This window comes from Camelina sativa, chromosome 9 (assembly GCF_000633955.1).
Source record: "Camelina sativa cultivar DH55 chromosome 9, Cs, whole genome shotgun sequence".
NCBI lineage: Eukaryota > Viridiplantae > Streptophyta > Magnoliopsida > Brassicales > Brassicaceae > Camelina > Camelina sativa.
In genome coordinates this window covers 35,764,274-35,790,317 of record NC_025693.1, presented here as the reverse complement: position 1 = coordinate 35,790,317, position 26,044 = coordinate 35,764,274, and the positions used below count along the sequence as shown (strand labels likewise).

At 38.1% G+C, this 26,044-nt stretch overlaps 8 protein-coding genes across 11 annotated transcripts in view; 4 read left to right on the top strand and 4 right to left on the bottom strand.

Annotated features, from left to right (window-relative positions):
- LOC104714351 (ADP,ATP carrier protein 1, chloroplastic-like) overlaps window positions 1-2,171 on the top strand; it is a 3,638-nt gene extending 1,467 nt beyond the window's left edge. The window contains exons 2-6 of one of the 3 annotated variants that reach the window (XM_010431680.2): window positions 24-392; window positions 615-869; window positions 956-1,099; window positions 1,180-1,527; window positions 1,622-2,171. In XM_010431680.2, the coding sequence (XP_010429982.1) occupies window positions 24-392; window positions 615-869; window positions 956-1,099; window positions 1,180-1,527; window positions 1,622-1,963 (1,458 nt within the window). In that variant the 3' untranslated portion in view covers window positions 1,964-2,171. Of the gene's footprint in view, window positions 1-6; window positions 393-614; window positions 870-955; window positions 1,100-1,179; window positions 1,528-1,621 lie in introns of those variants that run through there. The other 2 variants (XM_010431682.1, XM_010431681.2) reach the window with 2 other exon arrangements.
- Window positions 2,477-4,271, top strand: LOC104714349 (molybdate transporter 2-like). The gene has a single exon (XM_010431679.2). It carries the CDS (start codon window positions 2,589-2,591, stop codon window positions 3,993-3,995), a length of 1,407 nt encoding a protein of 468 aa, XP_010429981.1. The 5' UTR covers window positions 2,477-2,588; the 3' UTR covers window positions 3,996-4,271.
- Window positions 4,383-5,652, top strand: LOC104714347 (probable 2-oxoglutarate-dependent dioxygenase AOP1). The gene is made up of 3 exons (XM_010431677.1): window positions 4,383-4,834; window positions 4,904-5,231; window positions 5,316-5,652. Exons 1-3 carry the CDS (start codon window positions 4,455-4,457, stop codon window positions 5,568-5,570), a joined length of 963 nt encoding a protein of 320 aa, XP_010429979.1. The 5' UTR covers window positions 4,383-4,454; the 3' UTR covers window positions 5,571-5,652.
- On the bottom strand, window positions 5,652-6,934 carry LOC104714348 (gibberellin 3-beta-dioxygenase 4). Its single transcript, XM_010431678.2, has 2 exons — window positions 6,399-6,934; window positions 5,652-6,324 (listed from the first exon to the last, which is right to left on the bottom strand). Exons 1-2 carry the CDS (start codon window positions 6,860-6,862, stop codon window positions 5,736-5,738), a joined length of 1,053 nt encoding a protein of 350 aa, XP_010429980.1. The 5' UTR covers window positions 6,863-6,934; the 3' UTR covers window positions 5,652-5,735.
- Window positions 7,341-9,480, bottom strand: LOC104714346 (gibberellin 3-beta-dioxygenase 2-like). The gene is made up of 2 exons (XM_010431676.2): window positions 8,719-9,480; window positions 7,341-8,077 (listed from the first exon to the last, which is right to left on the bottom strand). Exons 1-2 carry the CDS (start codon window positions 9,195-9,197, stop codon window positions 7,480-7,482), a joined length of 1,077 nt encoding a protein of 358 aa, XP_010429978.1. The 5' UTR covers window positions 9,198-9,480; the 3' UTR covers window positions 7,341-7,479.
- Window positions 12,547-16,488, bottom strand: LOC104703409 (katanin p60 ATPase-containing subunit A1). Of its 2 annotated transcripts, XM_019229641.1 has the most exons (8): window positions 16,140-16,488; window positions 15,641-15,855; window positions 14,459-14,712; window positions 13,926-14,123; window positions 13,508-13,752; window positions 13,274-13,432; window positions 13,091-13,178; window positions 12,547-13,007 (listed from the first exon to the last, which is right to left on the bottom strand). In XM_019229641.1, the coding sequence occupies exons 1-8, from the start codon at window positions 16,265-16,267 to the stop codon at window positions 12,726-12,728; spliced, it is 1,569 nt and encodes a 522-aa protein (XP_019085186.1). In that variant the 5' UTR covers window positions 16,268-16,488; the 3' UTR covers window positions 12,547-12,725. The 2 variants fall into 2 exon arrangements, with proteins under 2 accessions (XP_019085186.1, XP_010429977.1); XM_010431675.1 differs by lacking the exons at window positions 13,926-14,123; window positions 14,459-14,712 and adding an exon at window positions 14,856-15,053 and having other exon boundaries at window positions 15,387-15,855.
- LOC104714344 (aspartate aminotransferase-like) lies at window positions 17,850-20,324 on the bottom strand. The gene is made up of 8 exons (XM_010431674.2): window positions 19,952-20,324; window positions 19,797-19,844; window positions 19,511-19,639; window positions 19,347-19,406; window positions 19,098-19,254; window positions 18,844-19,009; window positions 18,656-18,764; window positions 17,850-18,572 (listed from the first exon to the last, which is right to left on the bottom strand). The coding sequence occupies exons 1-8, from the start codon at window positions 20,015-20,017 to the stop codon at window positions 18,120-18,122; spliced, it is 1,188 nt and encodes a 395-aa protein (XP_010429976.1). The 5' UTR covers window positions 20,018-20,324; the 3' UTR covers window positions 17,850-18,119.
- Window positions 23,375-26,044, top strand: LOC104715995 (cyclin-A2-4-like; the record flags this gene model as incomplete). The annotated part of the gene is made up of 9 exons (XM_010433353.2): window positions 23,375-23,413; window positions 24,257-24,604; window positions 24,701-24,923; window positions 25,016-25,152; window positions 25,233-25,325; window positions 25,411-25,544; window positions 25,630-25,782; window positions 25,872-25,905; window positions 26,000-26,044. Coding segments are annotated over exons 2-9 (1,095 nt in total), but the record flags the coding sequence as incomplete, so codon positions are not given.

Here is a 26,044-nt window from a genome sequence, read left to right as displayed (position 1 = left end):
TAAGGGACACAAAGGACGTCTTGGTGGTGACGGCGAAAGGGAGTTCTGCTGAGATTATACCTTTCTTGAAGACGTGGGTGAATCTTCCTATGGCCATTGGGTTTATGCTCCTCTACACCAAACTCTCCAATGTACTCTCCAAGAAGGCTCTGTTTTACACCGTTATTATTCCTTTCATCGTCTACTTTGGGGCCTTTGGTTTCGTGATGTACCCTCTCAGCAACTATATTCACCCGGAAGCTCTCGCAGATAAGCTTCTTGCAACTCTCGGCCCACGATTCATGGGTCCTCTTGCCATCTTGCGGATTTGGAGTTTCTGTTTGTTTTATGTCATGGCTGAGCTTTGGGGTAGTGTGGTGATCTCAGTTCTCTTTTGGGGCTTTGCTAATCAGGTGATTAAACTGGTCCATGAATTGAACTTGTGCTGACTAGTGTGATTTATGATCTTCTTGCGGTTTTTTTTGTGTGCTTCTTCTGTTTAGTATAGTCTGATGTGTTTATGGTTTGATGATAATAGTCTTGATTGCTGCTGAGTTTGATGTGTAATGATGCAGCAAATGTGATTACAATCGGTGATGAGTGAGTCTCATAGCATTGCTTCACTCTTTTTGCAGATCACAACAGTGGATGAAGCCAAGAAGTTTTACCCTTTGTTCGGACTTGGAGCCAATGTTGCGCTGATTTTCTCAGGAAGAACCGTGAAATACTTCTCTAACTTGAGAAAGAATCTTGGTCCTGGAGTTGACGGCTGGGCTGTTTCGTTGAAAGCCATGATGAGCATTGTGGTTGGAATGGGACTCGCCATCTGTTTCCTCTATTGGTGGGTCAATAGATACGTTCCTCTTCCAACCCGTAGCAAGAAGAAGAAGGTATGGTCGTCTGCACAAGCTTTTGTTCTGTTTTGGCAACTTATAAGGACTCTTCTGATTTGCTTTTCTCTGCATATCTTTTACAGGACAAACCAAAGATGGGAACGATGGAAAGCTTGAAGTTCTTGGTCTCATCTCCATACATTAGGGATCTTGCAACTTTAGTGGTGGCATATGGTATTAGTATCAACCTTGTGGAAGTCACATGGAAATCAAAGCTTAAAGCTCAGGTATATAAAGCTCCTCCTCATCCATCTGTCTCTTCATTCTTGATGTTTCCAATTTCTAAGTTCATTCCTATGCTCTGTAGTTCCCTAGCCCGAACGAGTACTCAGCATTTATGGGAGACTTCTCAACCTGCACGGGTATTGCAACATTCACAATGATGCTTCTCAGCCAATACGTATTTGATAAGTATGGTTGGGGAGTAGCTGCAAAGATCACCCCAACTGTTCTGCTATTGACCGGTGTTGCGTTCTTCTCTCTGATATTGTTTGGGGGACCATTCGCACCACTTGTTGCCAAGCTTGGTATGACACCACTACTCGCAGCTGTGTATGTTGGTGCCCTTCAGAATATCTTCAGTAAGAGTGCCAAGTACAGCTTGTTTGATCCTTGCAAAGAGATGGCCTATATCCCGTTGGATGAGGACACCAAGGTTTGCTTTTTCTTCTCTCTTATATAAAGAATCCATGTTGAAGAAAGTTGTGGCCGTTTAGCTTTGGGTTTGAGCCATTTGTGATGTGGTGCAGGTTAAAGGGAAGGCTGCAATTGACGTGGTCTGCAACCCATTAGGAAAATCAGGAGGAGCTTTAATCCAGCAGTTCATGATCTTATCCTTTGGATCACTAGCGAATTCAACGCCATATCTAGGAATGATCTTGTTGGTTATAGTGACTGCATGGTTAGCTGCGGCTAAGTCGCTGGAGGGACAGTTCAACAGCTTGCGGTCAGAAGAAGAGCTTGAGAAGGAAATGGAGAGAGCTTCAACAGTGAAGATCCCTGTTGTGTCTCAAGACGAAAGCGAGAATGGTTCCCTAGGAGAATCTCCAAGCAATTCGCCAGAGGAGTCAGCTCCCACCAACAACATGTAGAAAGGGTTTCTTTTGATATTGGTTTTGTTGGGGGGAAGGTAATTAGGGGAAAGGAAAGAAGGATGAATCAAAAACAAATAAAGATCTTGAGAGTGAGAAAGATCAATCTCTCAAACAATCATGGCCCTTTTTGCACCACTGTCTTTAGTCTTGTTAGCTTATTTGAACATTCTTTTCAGTTCGACGTGGTATTACGTTCACTGATAAACCTGTGTCTGTGTGTATTGATTATAAGTAACATGACTTTAATATGAATTAAGTTTAGATTTAGTTCTTCTACTCACCAAAATATTTTAAGTTGAAGCCATACTTTTGATTTCTCTTGCTACTACAAGGAAAAAAAAAAAGGGGCAGCGTGAATGCGGGAAAAAAACGGCAGGTAGTTGAGAAACCGTTGAAACAATAAATTCTCTGTTCATGAGGGACTACTAATTAAATAAGGATACAAAAGCATATGACACGTCGATATATCAAAAAAAACAAAACAAAACATGGACTCATCGATTGTCTGAAAAGCCGTCTTTTATCCAACTGAGAGGGGTATCCCAATCTTGTTTCTTGTAATAAAACTAGAATTTGTCAACAGATAGAGAGAGAGAGCTCTCATTTCACTGTAGATCCCATCATGGAGACAACTACCACCCCTCTGCTACCCGGCGGTGATCGCAACCGATGCGGGTGGCTCCGCCGTCGTCTCCGTCTCAAAAACCCTCTTTCTTCTGAACTCTCCGGCGCTGTCGGTGATTTGGGTACCTTCATCCCCATCGTCCTAACACTAACTTTAGTCTCCAATCTCGATCTCTCAGCCACTCTCATCTTCACTGGATTCTACAACATCGCCACCGGTCTCCTCTTCGACATCCCTATGCCCGTCCAGCCCATGAAATCCATCGCCGCCGTCGCCGTTTCAGAGTCCCCACATCTCACCCCTTCTCAGATCGCCGCCGCTGGAGCTTCCACTGCTGCCACGCTTCTCCTTCTCGGGGCCACTGGAGCCATGTCTTTCCTCTACAACCTGATCCCTCTCCCAGTCGTACGCGGCGTCCAGCTTTCTCAGGGTCTTCAGTTCGCCTTCACCGCTATCAAATACGTCAGGTTTAATTACGACACTGCCACTCTCAAGCCCTCTTCTTCTCCGCGTACTTGGCTCGGCCTCGACGGCCTTATCTTGGCTCTAGCTGCTCTGCTCTTCATCATTTTGTCCACTGGCTCTGGCAGCGATAGAGATGCCGAAGAAGGTGGAGACTTGGCCGCAGAGACTTCTAGCAACGAAAGAAGCCAGTCTCGCCGGAGGAGACTGCGGCTTCTGTCTTCGATTCCATCAGCGCTCGTAGTGTTCATAATCGGGTTGGTGCTCTGTTTCATACGCGATCCGTCCATTTTCAAAGACCTTAAATTCGGCCCGTCCAAGTTCCATATTCTGAGAATTACTTGGGATGATTGGAAGATCGGGTTCGTAAGAGCGGCGATTCCTCAGATTCCACTGTCTGTTCTCAACTCAGTGATTGCCGTTTGCAAATTATCCAGTGACTTGTTTGACAAGGAACTCTCTGCCACTACAGTCTCTGTCAGCGTTGGGGTGATGAATTTAATCGGCTGCTGGTTCGGTGCTATGCCTGTTTGTCACGGTGCTGGCGGGTTAGCAGGGCAGTACCGGTTCGGTGCAAGGAGTGGGTTGTCCGTTGTCTTTCTTGGGATAGGGAAACTGATTGTGGGACTCGTGTTTGGAAACTCGTTTGTAAGGATTCTGAGCCAGTTTCCGATTGGAATTCTTGGGGTTCTGTTGTTATTTGCGGGGATTGAATTGGCAATGGCTTCTAAAGACATGAACACAAAAGAAGAATCCTTCATCATGTTGGTATGCGCCGCTGTGTCTATGACCGGCTCGAGTGCCGCCTTAGGGTTTGGGTGTGGAGTTGTTCTTTACTTGTTACTCAAGCTAAGAACGTTAGACTCTTCTTCGGTTACTCCGTTTTCCCGGTCGACTGATGGATCGCAGGTTGATTCTGAAGCTGCTCCTCGTTCGGTCTAACTGTGAACTGCTTGATCAAGTGCTTTCTTATTTGGAACCGGGTATGTGGTGGCCTCGATTGCATCTTCTGTCTTCGGTTCCATCTGCACTCGACGGGGTTGGTGCTCTGTTTCATGGAGTGTTGTTAATATATGGGAAACACTCATTCAAGTAAAAGAATACTGTATCAATTTTGCGTTGATATGTATTGGGCTGCGTTATGTGATGTGAGACCATTAATCAACTACTGTATGTACTTAATGATTGTATAACAAATAATCTGATACTTAATTTGAAGGATGACGCACAAAAGAGCCAAAACAGGATCTTCTCCAAGTATTGTCCTTTATATAAAAGGATCGTATTTGAACACTACTGTGAATGTGTACAGTTGAAGTTGACGCCTACTGATTACATGAATCTATATATACAAGGCTAGACTAGTCACTAAATTCATCACCTTTTTCGCTTTGGGCACCAATGGACTCACATGAGGAGCAACAATGCTTACCTATCCTCGACTTCTCCCGCGATAAGCTAGTGCCAGGCACGAGTCACTGGATCACGACCAGGGACAAAGTCAGAAGAGCAATGGAGGAGCAAGGTTGGTTTGTGGCAGATTTCAATGGCGTCACATCAGATATAAGGGAGGACTTGCTCACCGGGATGAAGGAGATGTATGATCTTCCGTACGAAATCAAGATCAAGAACGAGAACCACAAGGTCTCACACGGGTACATGTCTATGGTTGTTGAGAATTACCGGATCCACGAAAGCTTGGGGATAGATTATGCAACTGAGCACCAAGCTTGCAAAGACTTCTCTAAACTACTCTGGCCACAAGGAAACGATCCCTTCAGGTAAAAAAAACAAAGACTTGCATAACTAGTGGGTACGTGCTTGTTAACACATCTCTTTTGATTTTGCAGTGAAACAACACATAAGTACGCAACAGCACTAGCCGAGTTAGAGCAGAGGGTGATGAGAATGTTGTACGAGAGCTACGGAATGGACGAGAAGAAGCACTCGGCGAGTCATTCGGAGTCAACTCGATACCTGTTGAGGATGCTGAGTTACCGGAGACAACGAAACGGTGAAGCAAACACTGGTTTTGTATCACATACTGATAAGAGTTTCATGAGTATCCTCCACCAGAACCACGTCGGTGGTCTCCAACTAAAAACCATGACCGATCAATGGGTCCGGTTTAAACCCTCGCCGACAAGATTCGTCGTTCTCTCCGGCATGGGTCTGACGGTGAGTTCTAAATCCGAATACACCGATCAACCCTAACCCTAATTAAAATTTGAAATCGTTGTTGTTTGTGTTTTTTGATCAAAGGCGTGGAGTAACGATAGGATAAAGGCATGTTACCACAAGGTAGTGATGAGCGCTGATGAGATTCGTTACTCTTTAGGGTTTTTCTCCTTCCACAAGGGCACGATTCGTACGCCGGAGGAGCTTGTCGACGACGAACATCCCCTCCGTTACAACCCTTTCGAGCACGACGGCCTCCTCCGCTTCTACGAGTCGTACCTCAACCTCAAGAAATCAAGCGAAGATCTCCTTCAAGTCTACTGCGGCGTCAACCCCTGAACCAACGTATTGCTGTGCTTTAAGTATTCGTAGTCATGTGTGTATTAAAAAATTTCAATATATTATTAATAAAAACTCTGTTTTCGACAAATCATACAATGATGCAACTCTGTTTTCGCATAATTTAATTAACAACCACTACAACTTTGATTTTAATTGGTGGGATTAACGAGTCCTAATTGCGTCGAACGCCTTGTCGAAAACCTTGTATTTTATTTGAAGATATTCCTTCCAAGTAACTGATCGGTATAGAGATTGTCCAACCGGACCGATGATCTTAGGTATAGGTTTGATTTCAACATCATCACCAGCTGGACCACACCATAAATACGCTATTGAAATCCTTGACCGAGTATGGTTAACTTTGGCTCGGTGAACCACGCTTGGGATTTTCCCATTCGATAAGATGTGAAAGAGATCGCCAATGTTCACCACCAGAATACCAGGACTCGGCTCAACGTTAACCCAACCGGACTCTTCCCTGAACACTTGTAGCCCTCCCGTGTTGCTCTGGTGCAGAATGGTTAGGATTGTGGTGTCTGTATGAGCCGCTAGACCCATGGCTCGTTCTGGTTCAGGACACACCGGGTAATGGTTTAGCCGTATGGCGCCTCGCCCCACTTTTGATCCAGAGTTCCCTGGTTTCTGACCCCACTCTATGTCGTCCACGGTCACACCAAGTGAGCCCAATATGCTAGACATAAGTCTATTCGCTAATTTTTCCATTTCGTCCTTGTACTCTTCGATTATTCTGCTGCACGTCACCAGGTCCAATATTGATCAATATTTATATATATTAATGTGTCTAATATAATGGACGGTCGTTACCAGTTGTTGATGTGATCATGAGGCCAAAGAGTAATGAAATGGTTGCGGTAAGAGCCATCGGCAATAGTGAACCCTTCAGACCACATCTTCTTCTCAAAGAAAGAAGAGATTCGAGGTTCTCCGTAGCCACTAACTCCTTTCTCAGAGGAAGCAGTCTCGAGCTTTTTCTCTGACGGCATATCAAAAAGGGTTTTCGAGAGAGACTCAATTTCGTCGAGGAGCTTCTGAGAAATCCCGTGGTTGGCTATCTGAAACGCTCCCCACGTATGGCACGCATTTCCTATCAGATTAGTGGTGACGTGATCAGGATCGGATAGGTCGATAACCGGAATGGACTCTTTCACTGCAGCGGAGGAGGGAGGAATAACAGAGTCCGCGGAGGTGAGCTCCCATGTGAATGAGTCGGGGAGTGTTTGGAGATTGCCTAAATTTCCTATACATATCTCTTTTGCGATCGGCGGCATGACTTGTGAAATAGTGAGAGATTTTTAAAGGGGATGCTCTTTCACTTACTTTTCATAGCTATATATGTATATATATATATATATACACACATATCACATATGTTATGAATATATTATATGTGTGGATCACAATTAACAAGTTTATTACATGCATGCATATATTATATATGATGATAAGGAGATAAGAATAAAATCACTTATAAGTTTCTTAATTCTGTTCTTTTTTGTTGAGCTATAAACCCCTAGTGATTTTATTAGCTTAGTGAGACATATCCACATAGATTATTAGTTTTTGTATATACAGCTCTTAATCAAATTTTAAGTGTTCCTAATCAATTGGATAGAAAATACACGCACGGCACTATCATTAGTAAAGAATACGTGGTAGATTAGCAAATCATTCGGTAATATTCCTTATTCACATTTCACCAATTTGTAATTAAATCTAAGCTAATTTATTTGGATCCACGTACTAATATTACAACTAGAACAAGTGTGTGTACATGCAATGCATGCTAGTTATTTGAATGACACCTTTTTTTTTTATATACTATATTAGTTATAACAAAAAGCTTTTAATAATAATAATTAAAAATCTTAGATAGGTAAAAATAAAATCAAGAAATTTGGACTGAAGACATGTAGTTTCTAATAATGGAAAGAGACTGATTAAAATGAGTAGCTTTGGTAGCAAGGTACTGTTTCCAAGTGAGAGACGGGTAGAGAGGAGATTGGAGAGGATCAACGAGCCTGGAAAGTGGAGAGATCATTAGATCGGAGGGTGGACCCCAAAGGTAAGCCATGGAGAAGCGAGATCGGATGTGGTTAACCCTGGCACGGTGAAGCACGCTCGGGAAGATTCCATTGGTCAGAATGTGGAGCAAGTCACCGACATTGACCACTAGCGAGTCGGGGACAGTTGGCACGGTGAACCAGCCCATGCCATCCCGGAAAACTTGAAGACCGGCGGTGTTGTTCTGGTACAAAATGGTCAAGAGGGTTGAGTCGGTATGGGCTGCGAGGCCCATCGATCGGTCTGGTTCTGGGCATATTGGATAATGGTTTAGTTGGATAGCTGCTTGGGTTCCTTGAAAGTCTGAATTAGGCCCGGCCCAATTTATGTCATTTTCTTCCACTCCTAGTGAACCTAAGGCCAACCACATCAACTTGGCTGCCAACTTTTGCATATGTCTTTCGTACTCTTCAATTATTTCACTGTTGAATCCATGCGAACTTATAAGTATGATCTGAACTCTTGTAATGTATAGAATAGAACTTGTCATATATATCACGTTATAAAAAGAAAAGTTGAGAAAATTGCTTTTATATAAACCAAGACTTTCACTGAACAATTTAATATTCTCAATGTAATCTCTAAGCAAAGAAAATGTCTTATATTTTCACACTCACCCAATTTATTTTTATTTAATTGTTGAACAAAAAAAATATTAATGAAGACTTTTACGATGGAAAAACCTCTTTTAATCGTTGAGACAAATAAACATAATACTGTTACTGTTGTACTAATATTTTGGTGGGACTATCAGCTTTTTATTGTGCTTTTTACTAACTGCGACATGGCAAGCATAAAAAAAAAAGAAAAAAAAAAAGAGGTTTCTACTTTTCCTTTTTCAGATTATTTACGAATCCGAAAAAAAAAAGATTATTCACGAATCCATAATTCCATATCAACTGAATATTAGAATATATATAGTCAACTGTACTAACGTCCACAGGTGTTCTTTTTGGTTTGACATATATATACATACATACGTAAGATATATATGTTACGTTACGGTTTACGGATCCTAACGTATATATAAGATAATAAGAACATGATTCATAGAGAAAGCTACCAGTATTCGAGGTGATGGCTTGGCCAGAGTTTTCGGAAATCGTGGAGAGGAGAGCCAACAACGGTGAAACCTTCGGACCACATTTTCTTACTAAAGAAAGAAGCTATACGAGCAACGCCGTAGCCGGAGACGCCATTCTCCGACCGAGCCGCCTTGATCTTCCGGTGAAAGGGAAGCCGGAAAAGACTTCCGGTTAGCAGCTCAATGTCGTCGAGAAGTCGCGAGGGCACTCCGTGGTTGGTGAGCTGAAACGCGCCCCACGTGGTACAAGCATTTCCCACAAGAGTGGTCGCGTGGGGATCGGAGAGGTCAATGAGCGGCAGGGATTCGTGGGAGTCGGAGGAGGCGGAGGCGGAGAAGAGGAGATCATCTTTGGCGGTCCACGTGTAAGAATCAGGGAGAGATTTGAGGTTGGGTAAGCTTGGGAGTGGAATGTGAATGGGATGCAATCTAAACACATCACTCAACGTTGAACTCATGCTAAAGGCTTCTATCTTTCTCTTATTTATACCTTTATTATGTTTTTGGTATGATATGATATGTTTGGTGGAGAAGAGGAGTTGAAATCGGAGGGTATTTATAGATGTAGCGATAGACTCGATACTGAATACTGAAGGGGAGTGTGTACGTTGTATATGTGGAGTGAGTATTTTTGAGACTCGAAGACAAAAGCTCCTTTTCTGGTCGATTCTTTATTGGTTGCCAAAACTTTCTTTTTTAGATTGAAAGATGTAGAATCTGTTGTTATTAAAAACATTTGATTAAATTTTAGTGTTATTAGTTTGTGATTTGTAAAAAGTTATTTAATATCTTAATAAATTTGGCTTATTGGATTCAGACTTTCTAAAGTCAATAAATTTTTTGTGTTATTCAATTAAAACAAAGTCAAAAGATTTTAGAATTGTTAATGAATTTAATTCTTATGTTATTGGTTCATGATTTTATACACTTTCTTCACAAAATAAAGTCATGAAAAATAATATATATGTACAGAGATTGTTTGGAGCACTTTACAAGATTTTAGAAAATTAAACAACAAAACTATAGAACACTCTCTAGAAATCTTTAAAGATCTCTCACTTATTTATTTTTGATGATTTTGTTGAAGTCTTCAAAATTCTTTAAAAGTTAATTAGAATTTAATAACACTTATATAAACTACAATGCAAAAAAAAGAACAACCATGTCACTATTAGAAATAGATGAAAGATTAAGAGAGTGTTATTGGATTCTCATTTATAAAGAATTTTGAAGACTTCAACAAAATCTTTAAAAGTGAATAAGTGAAATATTTTTAAGCATTGTTAGAGATTATAATTCTATAGTTTTGTTGATTAATTTTCTAAAATCTTATAAAATGCTTCAAGCAATCTCTGTATTGTGATACTTTTCATAACTTTATTTTGTGAAGAGAGTGTATAAAATCATGAAAAAATAACATAATAATTGAATTCATTAACAATCATAGATTCTTTTGTTTTAAATGAACAACACAACATGTTTATTGAATTTATAAAGTCTGAATTTAATAATCCAAATTTGTTAAGATTTTAAATGATTTTTTACAAAATCACAACTAATAATACTAAACTCTAACAGAGTTTAACAAAATTTTGATCTAATAACAATAAATTTTACATACTATTTAAAATATTTAAAACTCTATTCAAATATCAAACCAATAATAACGCATAAAAAATTAGTGAATTGTTTTCAGAAATTTGGAAGAAAAAGAAAAAAAAATGCACTTTGATTTTTTTTTAAAAATATGTAAGAAAGAAAAAATCGTCTTTCTCCTCACATTTTCCCATCTTTTTACTGAAGTTATCATTTTCACACTCATTATATGTATTTGATTTTGTCTTTTCACGTCCATCTGGCTCTCACTAGTGACAAACTTCGAAATAGATTTTCCAATCTTGATTCTCGTGGCTCCTTCCCTAGTTGTTATTCGCAACATAAAATGCACTAATAAATGATATGGGTCGCCCTTACAACCGAAAAACAGGTCTAAAAGGAACCAAATTATGATGGTAAGACTAACCATAACCAAATTAAAACGTTCGAGCACCGTAAACATTCCACAAACAAAAACCATATAGTAGTATTATATCATACACATGTATGGAAAACACGTCGATAATACACAGAAGTACATGACATGGATATGCATATATCATCATCACTTGCAATTCATCTGCACGTCACGTGTTCTTCTCATGGTCATGCTTTCCACATCTATTTTCCACATTATATTCACATCAATATCGTATAAATCTTTTACGTATTTTGTTTGTTTGTGTTGGGTCAATTCGATATCGAACATATATAATAACAACACATTGAGGAGTTGAAATGCGTTTTTGACATGGTTGATAATTGTCCACGTTGAATAAACTCCCATCTTACGTACATATTCTTTCGACTTGTTTTTTATATATATTATTTTATACATTATTTCTGAAACACCACTGAAGATATGTCGGACCTCTAACACTCATAATCTTTTCAACGCACATCACTAATTATTAGCCAATCACATACTCACAATGTTAGTAAACTTGACTAATACCCTCTACCCAGTAATTTATCTCTACAGTCGGAGTCCCAGTAATTATATAGTCTTATCGGTTAACTGAATCTGACTTTTCTTTTCAGGCAATTCATGCATATATGTATATCGTCTTTTTTCCTTGTTAGGAAAAGAATATTGTATAAAGCAGGTATAAGGTGTGGTATATATCATACATTCTGAAAATAAGTATCTTTTTCTATTGGTCGGAACAATAATTCACATTTGTAAATATAGATGAGAGCTAGCAGCTTTTAAGATTATTATATCAAAAGAGGTCAAATGACATTTTCCAATGATAACAGATAACTGTATGAGGAAACACGAAAACTTCTGGCAAAATTTTGAAGATCGAGGGCAATGTAGATGGGATTTCGGGTGATAAAATAATGCACCTAACAAGCCAAAATTTGCCAAACCCATCCATGCATCTGATCTAGCTTTCTTTTATTGATTGATTTATTATTGGGAAGTGAGATATTTCGATCTAATATGGAGATACTACAATTTAAGGGTTGTCGGAATCTTTAAAACAAAAAAAAAAAAAACAACTGAACTTTTATGATGTAAAGGTGTGATTGGAGGGCAGAGATATGATCTTCTGAAATCTGCATGCTACCAATTATAATAATAATCCACCTCGATCAACAACTTAAAAACATTATGTTATTAATTATGTATGTATGCATGAGGATCATATTCATATCATAGAATTATAGTATACTTATTTTAATTATTTTGTTTTGTAGGCGATAATGATATGCTATATATATAAAAATATAACCACCGAATCACGTAAACAGAATAGAGGAGGGCACGCCCCAACGATGCAGGAACACTCTCGAAACTTGTCTGTCTGATGATAAACGGTGCTGCCTTGTTCTCTTTACATCTTCATCAATTGCAAACTCAGATATATCCATTTCTATTTATATAATAACATAACAGTGAATGTTTTTGTCAACTATCTATAGGGCTAGGGGATATGATTATTAGTTTCTATCATTCCTATTTATCTTTTAAAACTTAATATTTATACAAAATTTTAACATGATTGTATTGGTGAAGAGTGAAGACATAAATAGTGGAGTAGAAGAAAAAAGAATAAAAGAGATCAGACTTAGAATTCAAATCAGATTTTGATCACCGTTAACGTTGTTGTTTCGATAATAAACTTCATTCTGAGATTGTTTAGAAGACCAAGGTATACTTTTGCTTCTTTCTTTTTTCTTCTACTTTACTATGAACCCAAAAAGTAAAAAACCGACGAAAAACAATATCATACGAATCCCATTCCTCTGGAGGTCTAAAATTTAGAAGAAACACAAGAATATAGAGATAAATGACTGGCAAATAATAATAATAATGATAATGATACAATAAACAAACACAAGTGAAAAGGCACACACACATATTTTGACACTAATGGGTTTAATTAAGCCGATCCAAACTCAGAGAGCCACTTCTCGTGTTTCTCGATATCAGAGGAAGACACACTCGGTTGCACTTTTCTGATGGCCTCTTCGAAATCACACATAGCCACTGGATCATTTGAGATATCGTCCTTTGACATGTTCTTTATCTCATCCCTCGTTTTCCCTGCTATCTTACGCCTCATCCCGTTCATCGACGCGTCCCTACATACGTTAGTCAGATCGTCTCCACTGTACCCTTCCGTTCTCCGAGCCACATCTTCAATGTTTACATCACTCGCCACCTGAAAATGTGACCAACACTCATTACTCTAGATTGCATTGTACCAACCAATAGAATCATTTAACAATGTATTCCCCAACTAACCTCAACTGTTCTCAGATTTATATTGATAAGAGCCTTGCGACTTTCAAAATCTGGAAGTGGAATATATATACGTTTTTCCAGCCTCCTCCTGCAACAACATTAACCTCTCAAGAGTCAGCAGTTTCATTAGACTTGAACAAGTCAGAAAGACAGACAGCATTCACTCAAAAAAATATTTGAAACCTGAGAGCTTCATCTATGTCCCAGGGGAAGTTGGTAGCTGCCAATACCATTACTATTTTGCGACTACCGTCTTCATTTGTCGCTGTATTGCTCACTCCATCTACTTGAACTAGGAGTTCTGACTTCACCCTTCTTGACGATTCATGCTCTCCAGAACCCCTGCATCATAACCCTCTATCAATTACACATACATTCAATTCAGTACTGAGGTCTCAGTGTTGTGAGGAAAATTACCCCCGTGAATTGCAGAGAGAGTCGATCTCATCAATAAAAATTGTACTTGGTGCGTATGCCCTAGCCAGATCAAACAGGCATCTGACCATGCGCTCACTCTCTCCACGCCATTTTGAAGCTAATGTAGCAGAAGAGACGTTGAAGAAGGTGGTACCACACTCGGTTGCAACTGCTTTCGCCAACAGAGTTTTACCTGTCCCAGGAGGACCAAACATGAGAACTCCTTTCCACGGTCTTCGAATACCCTGAAGAGAAACAAAAACAATCAAATTAATTATCCTCCATACCTAGAAGATAAAAATAAGGAGTATGGAATTGATGAAGCGGCAGCTTTATTCTGTATGGTTGCTCCATAGTCTAATAATAGTAAAATACAAAATCCAAAGTTAGCAGCGTAAGAAACAGAAAAAAAAAGTACCTGAAAGTATTCGGGCATCCATAAAGGAAGGACAACTGCCTCCTCAAGCAGCCTCTTGGCTTCAGACAAACCTGCAACATCATCCCAACGGACACCAGGAGTTGAGTCCAACACATCCCTTTCAAGCATAGCAGCCAGGTCCTCATCAGGACCCTCATACAGTCCCCTTTTCGACTTCCCCTCTTCAGCATCGCCATTCTGATATCAATTAGGCCAGAAGTTTTATCAGTTGGGGACAATAGGTGGAAACTACTGACTCAATATCATTACAGGAAAACATAAATATCACTCTAAAATTTCGAACTACGGAGTACAGAATTAGACATTCATAAACCGCAACAGACATGTTTGATCTTTGATACATCAGACCTACTATTATATACCACCAACTTAGAACTTTCAGGACATTATGTTTATTACTAAAGAAAAGTAATGGAAACGGAAATGCCATAGTCTATACATGACTCATTGAAAAAATTTCAAGCTAACATCACTATTTGCAGTGCCCAAAAAGGCAGAAACATATAACTTACCGCAGAATCTGCTTTGGTAGATTTAGAGGCAGCTCCTTTCTTTCCGGCAGTGGAAGAACGGGCACCTGCAGTGGACTTACTAGTAGCCCCACCTCTTCCACCGCGGGAAGCTGAAGCTGTCCGTGTTGTAGGGCCACGAGCCCAAGCCCCATCTTGAGGTGATTTTCTCATACCACTTTGACCAGACCTGGCAGGTCTTCTACTAGTAACATCACGGGTAGGAGGCCTCCACACATCAGGATCATCCATTGGACCACCGGATGAAGTTGGATACTCATCCAAAGGCTGAAAAACAAAANGAAGCGGCAGCTTTATTCTGTATGGTTGCTCCATAGTCTAATAATAGTAAAATACAAAATCCAAAGTTAGCAGCGTAAGAAACAGAAAAAAAAAGTACCTGAAAGTATTCGGGCATCCATAAAGGAAGGACAACTGCCTCCTCAAGCAGCCTCTTGGCTTCAGACAAACCTGCAACATCATCCCAACGGACACCAGGAGTTGAGTCCAACACATCCCTTTCAAGCATAGCAGCCAGGTCCTCATCAGGACCCTCATACAGTCCCCTTTTCGACTTCCCCTCTTCAGCATCGCCATTCTGATATCAATGAGGCCAGAAGTTTTATCAGTTGGGGACAATAGGTGGAAACTACTGACTCAATATCATTACAGGAAAACATAAATATCACTCTAAAATTTCGAACTACGGAGTACAGAATTAGACATTCATAAACCGCAACAGACATGTTTGATCTTTGATACATCAGACCTACTATTATATACCACCAACTTAGAACTTTCAGGACATTATGTTTATTACCAAAGAAAAGTAATGGAAACGTAAATGCCATAGTCTATAAGTGACTCATTGAATTTTTTCAAGCTAACATCTCTATTGGCAGTGCCCAAAAGGCAGAAACATATAACTTACCGTAGAATCTGCCTTGGTAGATTTAGAGGCAGCTCCTTTCTTTCCGGCAGTGGAAGAACGGGCACCTGCAGTGGACTTACTAGTAGCCCCACCTCTTCCACCGCGGGAAGCTGAAGCTGTCCGTGTTGTAGGGCCACGAGCCCAAGCCCCATCTTGAGGTGATTTTCTCATACCACTTTGACCAGACCTGGCAGGTCTTCTACTAGTAACATCACGGGTAGGAGGCCTCCACACATCAGGGTCATCCATTGGACCACCGGATGAAGTTGGATACTCATCCAAAGGCTGAAAAACAAAAGAAGATTTGGTATTGATGGGAGGAGAAGCAGCGCGACGCCCAGTAGGAGCATCTTTAAAAGCTCTCCTCTCTGCATCCAACTGCTTAACAACTTCCGTCTCTTCCATGATGGCTTTTTTAACGTTCATCCATTTCGTCCGCGCCAAAGGATCATCAAGGGTGTTTAAATGCCTAATAAACAGATATACCATCGCTTCAGAACCACCTAATGCAGTAGTATATAAGAGTGTTCTATCTTTCACTACGCACACCAATACAGTTTGTAAGTATAGTCACACCAAAAAAATGCTAACTTTGTTCTAAGGGAAAAAGATAATGCGAAGTAGTAGTAAGCCCATTTCAATTCAATAGAAATCAAAGTTAGCTAGGGATTGAAGAAATTGCAAAAGGGGGTGATACAAAAAAAAAAAAGTTAATAGATTTCGAGATTCAAGAGAAGAAAGGAGCTAACTTACTTGTTGATCTGAGCAATGGCGCCATCGAAGAAGATGACAGATGTGTCATAGGATCCTTCTAATGCGTATTCTCTCGCTAATTTCAAGTGATCTTGTAGACCCGCCAACGAATTACTACTACCAACCATTTTCTTCCTCTCACCTCTTTCTACTCACAAATAGCTTCTGGGTTTCTAAATCAAAATCTAGGGTTCCGAAGCAAGAGCTTGGATCTCGGAGCCCTCAAATTTCTCTTCTTTCTCTCTCTCCGTCTCCGGATATCGGAGATGCGACCCGTCGGCGAAGTTGGAACGGTGAAGTAGAAGAAAAGAAGAAAATGGAAGCCACGTCAAGTCGTTATGATCCAATCTCTCTCTTTATTATTCGGGTTCGATTCAAATTCTAGACCCGGGCCCATTTACGGCCCACTTTCAAACCAATAAAGCCTAAAATTATCGATTTAACTTTTTTTATTCTCTGGGGTGCGTTGAGATTTTCAAATTAAAGTCCACATTATCGACTAATGTTATTCGGTTATTACTTACGTAACTCGAATGTTCTTCGTTCTTTTGAATTTGAAAGAAAGCCTTATAATATTAATAACCGAATAAAGAAGATATTCCAAAATTTTCTTTCCGATTTAGTTATTCAAAATCAGAGTAAACTTTGCAATTTTTGTTGATAGAAATATTCAATGGATAAGTTAACAGAGTTATATATACCAAAGGGAACCAGTATCGAACCATTGGTTTCCCCAATACAATTGACTCTGACTCTAGTATTGCAAAGAAGAATCAGCTATTTGATTAAAGAATAAATAATATTACTGTAGATATTCTTTCGGCATAGCATATAAAATGAATAAGAATATCATTAATAATAGGATTTATCGTTGATAATGAAGTAATAGAAGAATAAGAATGAGCTAAAATAATACTGTCACCATCGACTACCAGCTTGGTAGCAATATTAGCTAACCTGAGATCATCCGTAATAAGGAGAAAATGGTTGGTTTTACCGTGCAAGTAGGCGTATTCTATCATCTACTCAGTGATAAAAATATCTGGAAACCATTGTTTAGAACTCCGGACATATCAAACCTCATATACATGTTATGAACCTCGTGAACAATCCCTAAACCCACTCTTGTATTTTAATGTTTTTTCTTCAATGATTAACTATTTTTATTTTGACTAAATATTTACATTTAAAAATTTGTATAACTTCTTACATGTTAAATTTTAGTTATATATTATCTCCATTGTAATAAGTATATAAAAATTTGATATTTGTATAAGTTTTAAAAGTATTTGTCTAATATCTAACAATATATTGACCAGTTTCAGCATCATATTATCCGAATTAAATTTGATTCTTCATTAAGTCATTATTTTAAATAGAATCGTATTTTATGTTTTTCTTTTTTTCTATCTAGAGAATTTCACACAAGCTGAAGTTGCAAGATTTAATTCATTAATTACTGATACTTTTGTTGTTGTTGTTTACTTTGGTTTAGATTTTTATGTGGATAAGTGATGAGAGAGGATATGGTTTTACTCATATTATTTAGCCATATTCTATCTAAAACTTCAAAATTCATCATTATATTTTCTTCTTACTAGTTAGTTATTCCTTTCAATAATTAGAGATTAAAAAGACTTATGCATATATAAATATATATATATATATACATGTGATTTGCTTTTCGATTTTGTATTCAAAATCAAAGTAAACTTTGCATTTTTGTTGATAGAAATATTCAATGGATAAGTTATAAGAGTATATACATATACAAATACCAAAGGGATCGAACCATTGGTTTCCCCCAATACAATTGACTAAGCATTGTAAAGAAGAATCAGCTATTGATTATTATTATTGAATAAACAAACAAACACACTCTTTGATTGTTCCTTTTAAGAAACAACACTCTGTAGCTTCAATTAAACGCAAAGTGACCACTCCATCTTTTGAGTTAACAACAACAACAACATCTCACTCTCACTCCACCATTCCACTGTGAAGCAGCTCCTCTAATCCTTTCCTCAGCCTCTCCGCAGCAGCTCTCATTTCTTCCTCCTGCAACCCTCCAAAAGAAACCCGGAGATACCCTGGGCTACCACTTGCACACCCCGGGATCACCACCACACCATGGCGGTGAGCCAGCCACCGCACCACCTTGAAACTATCTCTGTGTCCTTCCGGTAGTTTTGCCCACAAGTAAATCGCTCCTTCTCCTCCCTTAATGTTCTCCTTCCCCAGGGGCTCAAGGGCCTCTTTCACAATCTCCCGGTTCTTCACTAGACCCTTTACCCGCTCTGCTATCCACCCACGACCTTCCTCTAATGCGTATAGACCCAGTCGCTGTGAGATTATGGCTGCACAGATTGGGATGTTGTCTTGAATCTTCACAAGCTCTGTTGCAAACCCATTTAATCTCTCTGAGTAAGCTATCTGCAGGTCCACCAAACGACGTTTTCATAAGATGATAAAATCCCAAATCTAACAGTTGAATAGAATTGGATGGAGGCACTTACGTATCCAAGCCTCCAACCCATCATGCCGTAGGTTTTAGAGAAGGAGAAGACATTAACAATGTGGTCTCCCTCAATGCAACAATGTTTTAAACCATCATACAAGAAATACCTGTGATTTTCAAATCAACATTCAAATCTACATTCAATCAGAGGAGGTCAATGGAGGAATATCAAATGAGAAAACTCACTCGTATGTGTTATCTACAATGAGCCAACACCCAGCATCTTTGCAAATTTGTGAAATCCTCTTAAGAAGAGGTTCAGGGACATAGGTGCCACTTGGGTTACCAGGATTCACAACAGTTACAACTTTGGGAGTCGGTTTAGACTCAGAGAGTGTCTTCTCTAACCAGTCTGGAACAACAAAAAAAAGAGACTCTCACACAAGGAGTCACAAAACTAGAAGATGACTGAAAAAGGGATTAAAAAAGCAAGGACGTGCCTGCGTCAGGATAGAGAGTATCTGGCTGGCCAGGACCAACTAAAATGTTGGTGACACCAGTCATCTGAAAGGCCATGTAGGAATTGAAGTAGTATGGCTTAAACATGACAACAGAATCACCAGCATCACAAAGTGCAATAACAAGATTGACAAACGCCTGCACTAGATACAAAAAACAAGAGACTGAGACTAGAAGCAAAGCCTATACTACTTGATAGGAGTAATCAAACAAAAAAAAGATAGGAGTACCTGATTGGCACCAGCAGTAACCATCACAGCTGATTTGGTTAGCTTGTTTTCTTCACGCAGCTTCAGAGTAGTAGTAGGAAATAGATGGCTTAGCATTTTCTTTTCTTTTTTTACAAAATGAAACCACAAAGTAAAACAATTTGACAAAAACGTCGCTCACATACCTTGTTGAGAAGAGCCATTCTTAACTCAGGAAGACCTTCATCGGGTCCATAAGAGCTAATAGTAGGATCCCAGACAAGCTCCTTGACTTTGTCTAAGGCCTTCTGAGGAGGCTGCCAATGCACAACTCCCTGTAATAATCCATCCCCCACATGAAACATGAGAGACTTATTAAGACTAAACAAATCACGAAACCCCAAGTCTTGATTTTTATTTTGTGTGTGTGTGTGTGTGAGTGTGAACAACTAACTCTTTAAGTAGATGTTGTTTCTAGAGAGGAGGACAAACCTGAGCGAGAGACATAGGGTTCGTCAATTCCTTCATTAATTTCCGAATCTGCACGCAAGAAAAAAAAAAACCCAAACCAATTTATTTCAAGTAAAGAAATGAAAGAAGGGAATAAAAATTGAAAATTAGGAAAAGGAGAAGTACGAGGAAGAGACCTCGACCATGACGGGCAACTCCGTAGCCAACGTTCTCCTCGAAAGCATCATCCCAAACGATCCCATTTTCCGATATATATATATATATATATATATATATATATATATATAAATCTCTCAAAAACACCAACAAACTCGACCAGAGATTTTGCAAAATTAGGGTCCAAACTGTTTGAGATATATATGTATGTGTAAACTGAAAGAAAAAAAGAGAGAGAGAGAGAGAGTTACAGAAGTCTATCTAATCTCCACCTATAAGCTAAAGCTAATGCAAAATTAAAGAGAGGAATCAATCGTTGACGAACACCTAAAAAGAGAGAAACGAGCGTTAAGCACGCCTCATCTTTGTCTTCTTCTTCTTTCACCAACCCCTTGGTTCTTTTTTTACTTTCATGTTTTTTTCCTGTCTATTTCTCTCTCTTTTCTTCTGAGTTTTTTTTATTTATTTTTTTATTTAAGTTATACTATACTAATCTAGAAAAAGCCAAAAAGGTATCAAAACTATATAATAATATTAAGAGATATACTCGTATTAATAATTTGTCCCAAAAAAAAAACAAAAAAGAGTAACGCCTTTCTTTTGATATGATGATCTCGTCGACTTAATCCTCCAAAATTATTATGATCGAGCAGCTTTAAAAATCCATTATTACTCAACCAAGCAGCTCCACGGATTCTCTCATATATTTTTCTTTTGGGTGTTGAGATTTCTTGATTTATGAGTTTTCTTTTCAAGAAAATTTCACATATATAGATAGGCCCTTCATGTTCCCTTTTAATAATGTTATTATTCTTTTCACTTTCATCTAAACGGACATACATATTATTCCACGGCCCATTTTTTGCTGTTCTTACAGAAGGAGCAAATTTATGGATCACATTACTCAAACTTACCTATGCATCCTTATTTCTTTCTCGACTTTTGCTTACGGCCATATATGTCTAGAGATGGGTCTAAAAGGCTGAGGTGGGAAAGTTGGGAGTGTGTTCAAATTATACGAATTGAATTATGGACTAAAGCTTATATTAGATCTGTTTCTGTGTGATTTGAATATTTCTTTCATTTATTTTAGAATTTGAAATTGAAATCGTAGATCTCACTTTTTGGGTCTTTGGATAAAACCGTAAAACGTTATTTATTAGGTCCAACGAAGACTTCTCGTTACGTCCTTCTCACACTTACACAGCTTTAACGCATTACTCTTCTTCTTCTATATAAAACAAAAAAAAAATAAACATATAATATTATAGTTGATCCATACAATGCTCTTTATATTTTGAAATCCAAGATGTCTAGTCCCCCCCTCATCGCATGTGGTAAGTGAGACTATTGCTTCTCTCTAGCTCGTCACTGTGGCTTTTAAATTACTCGTGTGTTGTGCACTTGTGCGCTGTGTCTATATTATAAAATATAGAGATCCTACGGATACTTTTTCCTTGTGTTTTTTTTTGTATTCTTTCTTAGGTTATATCATGTAACATCAGAGTTTTCATATGAAAGTTTTGACTTAATAATCTTTTTGACTTTTATTGCCGTTTCACTTCTTAGCAAAAGAATACACTCAACTTTAACTTTTTGAACACATTTTCAAAAACGAAACCACAACTTAAATATTACCTTTATTTCAAATTCAATTTTCATTTCAAATCTGATAGTATTTCGAACAGTTTTTAATATATTTTTTTAAACAAAGCTAATAATAATGAATAATGAATAATGAATTCTATCAAACAACAAATATATTCTGACATAGCTAAGATGTATGTACCTACAAGTAATCGATCATCAAGCCATATATAATTAAAGTCATGAACGTAACAAAGACCTGAAATGGCAGATTCCACCACTTATATTTATTGTTCACTTCCTAAGGAGTATCTTTTCTTTTTCTAAGTGCCTCCTGCGGATCTACGCATCATCACAGTGATATTATAAATTTCTTTTAAACTAATTTATCCTAGGACAATGAGATCTATTACAGTTTTTATTTTTTGTTTTTATAACTCCTATTATTCTAAAAAAAAAGTGGATTTGTAGAACGTTTTAGTAGCGGAAAGATCTCTCCCTAAATGACCAAGTTTTTATTTCATCTAGATTTGGTCAAAGTAACCGCTGAGAAAATTAGATACTTATAAAGTTTTGTTTTGCATGAAATAAGTAAAAAAGTGTGTTAGCACATCAGTCATCACACAGTGTATGTTCTCTTTTACGAGAGCGTCTTTAAGTATATATATATGCTTTTAAAACGGAGCAAATCCAATATAAATAAAACGGATTCTTTAAAGTTCTCTAGTCTCTACACACCAACAAAAAAAAATTAAAAAGATAGTGTAGAATTTATGGATGGATCCTTTTAGCATGTGGTGTCCAAATAAGCTATTAGGGGAATATTAAAAGAAACATATAGAAACGTAAATATAAATCAGAAGACTGATTCTGGGGTAAACGTGCATTTGGTCTTTGTTTTTATTTTTACTAGTTAGTGTGTGTCTGTGTGTTTTTTTTATATATATTTCAAAAGTTTAAAACTTTACCATTAAAAAAATTAACTGGTGGAATCTTTCTTCAAATCTTCAAAATTTGAACAGATGAGTTTTGTATTTTAATCACTCTTTTCTTTTTACCTTTGAACAACATTTGTGTTGTTTATTCACTTTTATTTTACCTTTGGATGAATAGACACGCTGTCTAGAGTTTTTAACATATTTGCATTTGAACGGTGTAAGTAAATAAATGTGCATGTTATGATGGATACAGATCTTGGAAACCGTAACTATATTCATACCTCTATCGTCCTTTTACTTTTTAAATACCAAAAGTAAATAAATAAATAAAACATTCGAACAAAAGAAAAAGATAAAAAAAAAAAACATACAGTTTGCATAATAAATCCTCATTAATAACAACAGGTTAATGGAGAAATGAAAATGACACAGAACCCAAAATAGCAACAGATGATTAAGGTGAAAATAAGGTAAATGATTAGTTACCAAAATCTAAAGTAAAAGCTATGTTCAATCACATACCAAAATTGAAAAATTTAACTACAAATTACTTATAAACTAGTAATAGTTATTTCTTGTTTGTCCCTTATTTCATGGTCAAACTCAAAAACAGTCAATGAGTTTGGTTAGAGAGAAGTATAGATAAACATATTCTTTCTCTAAATATATACTAAAAAGGAGTTTCTATTTTAGCAAAAATGAATATTAAATTATTAATATCTTTAAACACACTGTCTATCCCGCTCACTCACTCAGAGAGACAGACACAGACCTTTTGCATAAAAGCAAATTGACTATACCCAAATTTACTCTCTCGATCTGCCCAACCCAACCAAGCTCCCCTTCTTTTTTTTTTTTTTTTCTTTTGTTCCAACAGCTCCTTTCCCAAACAAAACAACAAAAGGACTCCTTTTTTTTCTTCTTCATTCTTCTTCTTCTTGAAGAATTATCTGAAGCGTAAGTTCCCATCTTCTCCGTTTTAGATTATATTTGTTTTTAACGCCGACCCTGCAATTTTTAAGGCGGTTTTCTGGGATGGTTTCTTGAAACTTTCTCTTCGTTCTTAAAAGTTTTTTTTTTCTCTTGGCTTCTTCATGGGTCAATCGGATTTTCTTGGAATAATTAAAGATAATGTGATAGTTGGTTCCCTTTTACGAACGGATCGAAGATGATTTTTGTTTTTGTTTTAAAGAGATCTTGCTTGTAGCTTTAAAATCATGGGTCTGTTCGTTTTCCTGCGTTTATATTAGTTCCTTTTTTTTGTTCCGATTTCTTATGGGGCATATACAACATTTTTACATAAAACCCATGAAATAAAGAACCAAACTTTACTAATTTTTCCCTTTGACGTTTTCTCTTACAAATTTTATTTCTCCAAATTTTGCGCAGAGTCGCTCCGCTCCGTGTTTGTTACTACTATAAAATTGCTGCGACTTTTTCTTTTTCAAGGAGGCTTTGAGGGTTTTTCTGCTTTACAGTTTCTGATTTTTTTGGTCAGTAATATAAGTAAATTCACAATTGCTCTGTAATTTCACCATGAATCTGACTTGACTTTTATAAAAGTTTGAAACTTTGGAACTTGACGAACTAAAATTGTGTGGTGCAATTCTGGCTCCAGTCGTCGTGAATTATCTGATAAACAACCCTCGTTTAGGAGCATAACTCTTGCTTTCTTTAGGCTAAACAATTTCTCCAAGCTTCCTATATGCATTAGATATAAGTTTGCCTCCGTTAGATCTCTCTGTTTTCTTGCATCTACATACCATTGATCTTCGATTTCTCCTGACTTCAATTCCACAGATCGAGAGGTTATGTGGTGCTAAGCCTCAAGCATTAAAAAGGGGGTGGATCGTCTTTTAAGGGTTTACAATCATGGGAAAGGAGAATGCTGTTTCTGGCAACACCATACGGCTCCATGGTCGCCCTGTAACTCGTGCTCTTGCCTCTGCTCTGCGTGCTTCTTCTAAGCTGATTACATCTTCAGAAGTGGCTGCTACATCACATAACCAGGGACGGGTTCTGAGAGTAAAGTCTAAAAGAACAGACTTGGATGAGAAGAAAGCCAATGCACCTAAGAAGCGAGCTGTTCTCAAGGACATTACTAATGTTACCTGCGAGAATTCTTACACAAGTTGCTTCAATGTTGCGGTTGTTAACTATGCAATGCTGCTTCTTAAAAATTGCTACTTTTTATGACAACAAGTATGTTTTTGCTGACAAGTGTTGGTTTTTTTTGCCATTTAGGTGGACAATATCAAGCAGATAAAGAAGGGACGAGCGAGTTCTTCCAAGGTGGCATCTTCTTCGGCTACTTCACAAGTTACAGATGAAAAGGTAGAAGTTGTGGCAAATTCAGCAGGAGGAAGCTTGTCGGATTGTACAGGCACGAGCTTGGGTACAAACGAAGCATCTTATAGCTTTATCGCACAGCCGAGTTCAAGATTGCCTCCAAGACCCCTTGGGACAGGTGAAGTTTACAATTGGTCTGTTGCTGAAGCTTGTGTGAGTGATTTATATAACATTTCTGATGCAGTTGTATTATTGCAAAATGGTTAACAGTTGAAAGAAGTTGTGTTGGAGCAAGTTCCAGTGTGGCAAGTATCCCAAAATTCGTTGACATTGATTTAGATGGCAAGGATCCTCTACTCTGTAGCCTATATGCACTTGATATATACTACAACCTGCGTGTTGCTGAGGTAAATAATCCCTCGGATTTCGAAATTTTACGATAATGCATTCGTGGCATCTGATTCCTGACGACTTGTCAACTTCGCAGCTTAAACGCAGACCATTTCCTGATTTTATGGAAAGGACTCAAAGAGATGTGACTCAGACAATGCGGGGAATTCTGGTTGATTGGCTTGTAGAGGTTAGTTTTACTTCCAAACAGTTTGTTTCTTGCTTGGTTTTGAAGTCTTTATGTCTGATTCTGAGACAACTCTAAAAAATTTCAGGTATCAGAGGAATACACACTTGTACCTGACACTCTCTACCTAACAGTGTATCTCATAGACTGGTTTCTCCATGGAAACTACGTGGAAAGACAGAGACTTCAATTGCTTGGCATCACCTGTATGCTCATTGCTTCGTAAGTTCCTCTATCACATACGAATCAAACAATTCTCTGGTCTCAAACAAGAACTAAAAGAGTTTCTTGAAATGTTGTAATGAAGAAAATATGAGGAAATATGTGCGCCACGGATTGAGGAGTTATGCTTCATCACGAATAACACTTACACAAGAGATCAGGTGCTGGAAATGGAGAGCCAAGTACTCAAGCATTTTAGCTTTCAAATTTACACTCCCACTTCAAAGACATTCCTCAGGTAAATCTTACCAGACAATGCAAAATGCTTACATCATATGTTTTTGTGTGTGTTTTTGGTGATTCAAAAGTATATATTGGTCTTTGCAGGAGATTTCTTCGAGCAGCTCAAGCTTCTTATCCGGTAATGTACCCTTTTATTGAATATATCAGATCAGATGTATCATAAGAATACATTAAGCAGAAAAACTGAAACCTTTTTGTTTTGGAATCTGAAGAGCCCAAGTCTGGAAATGGAATATCTGGCGAATTACCTAACGGAA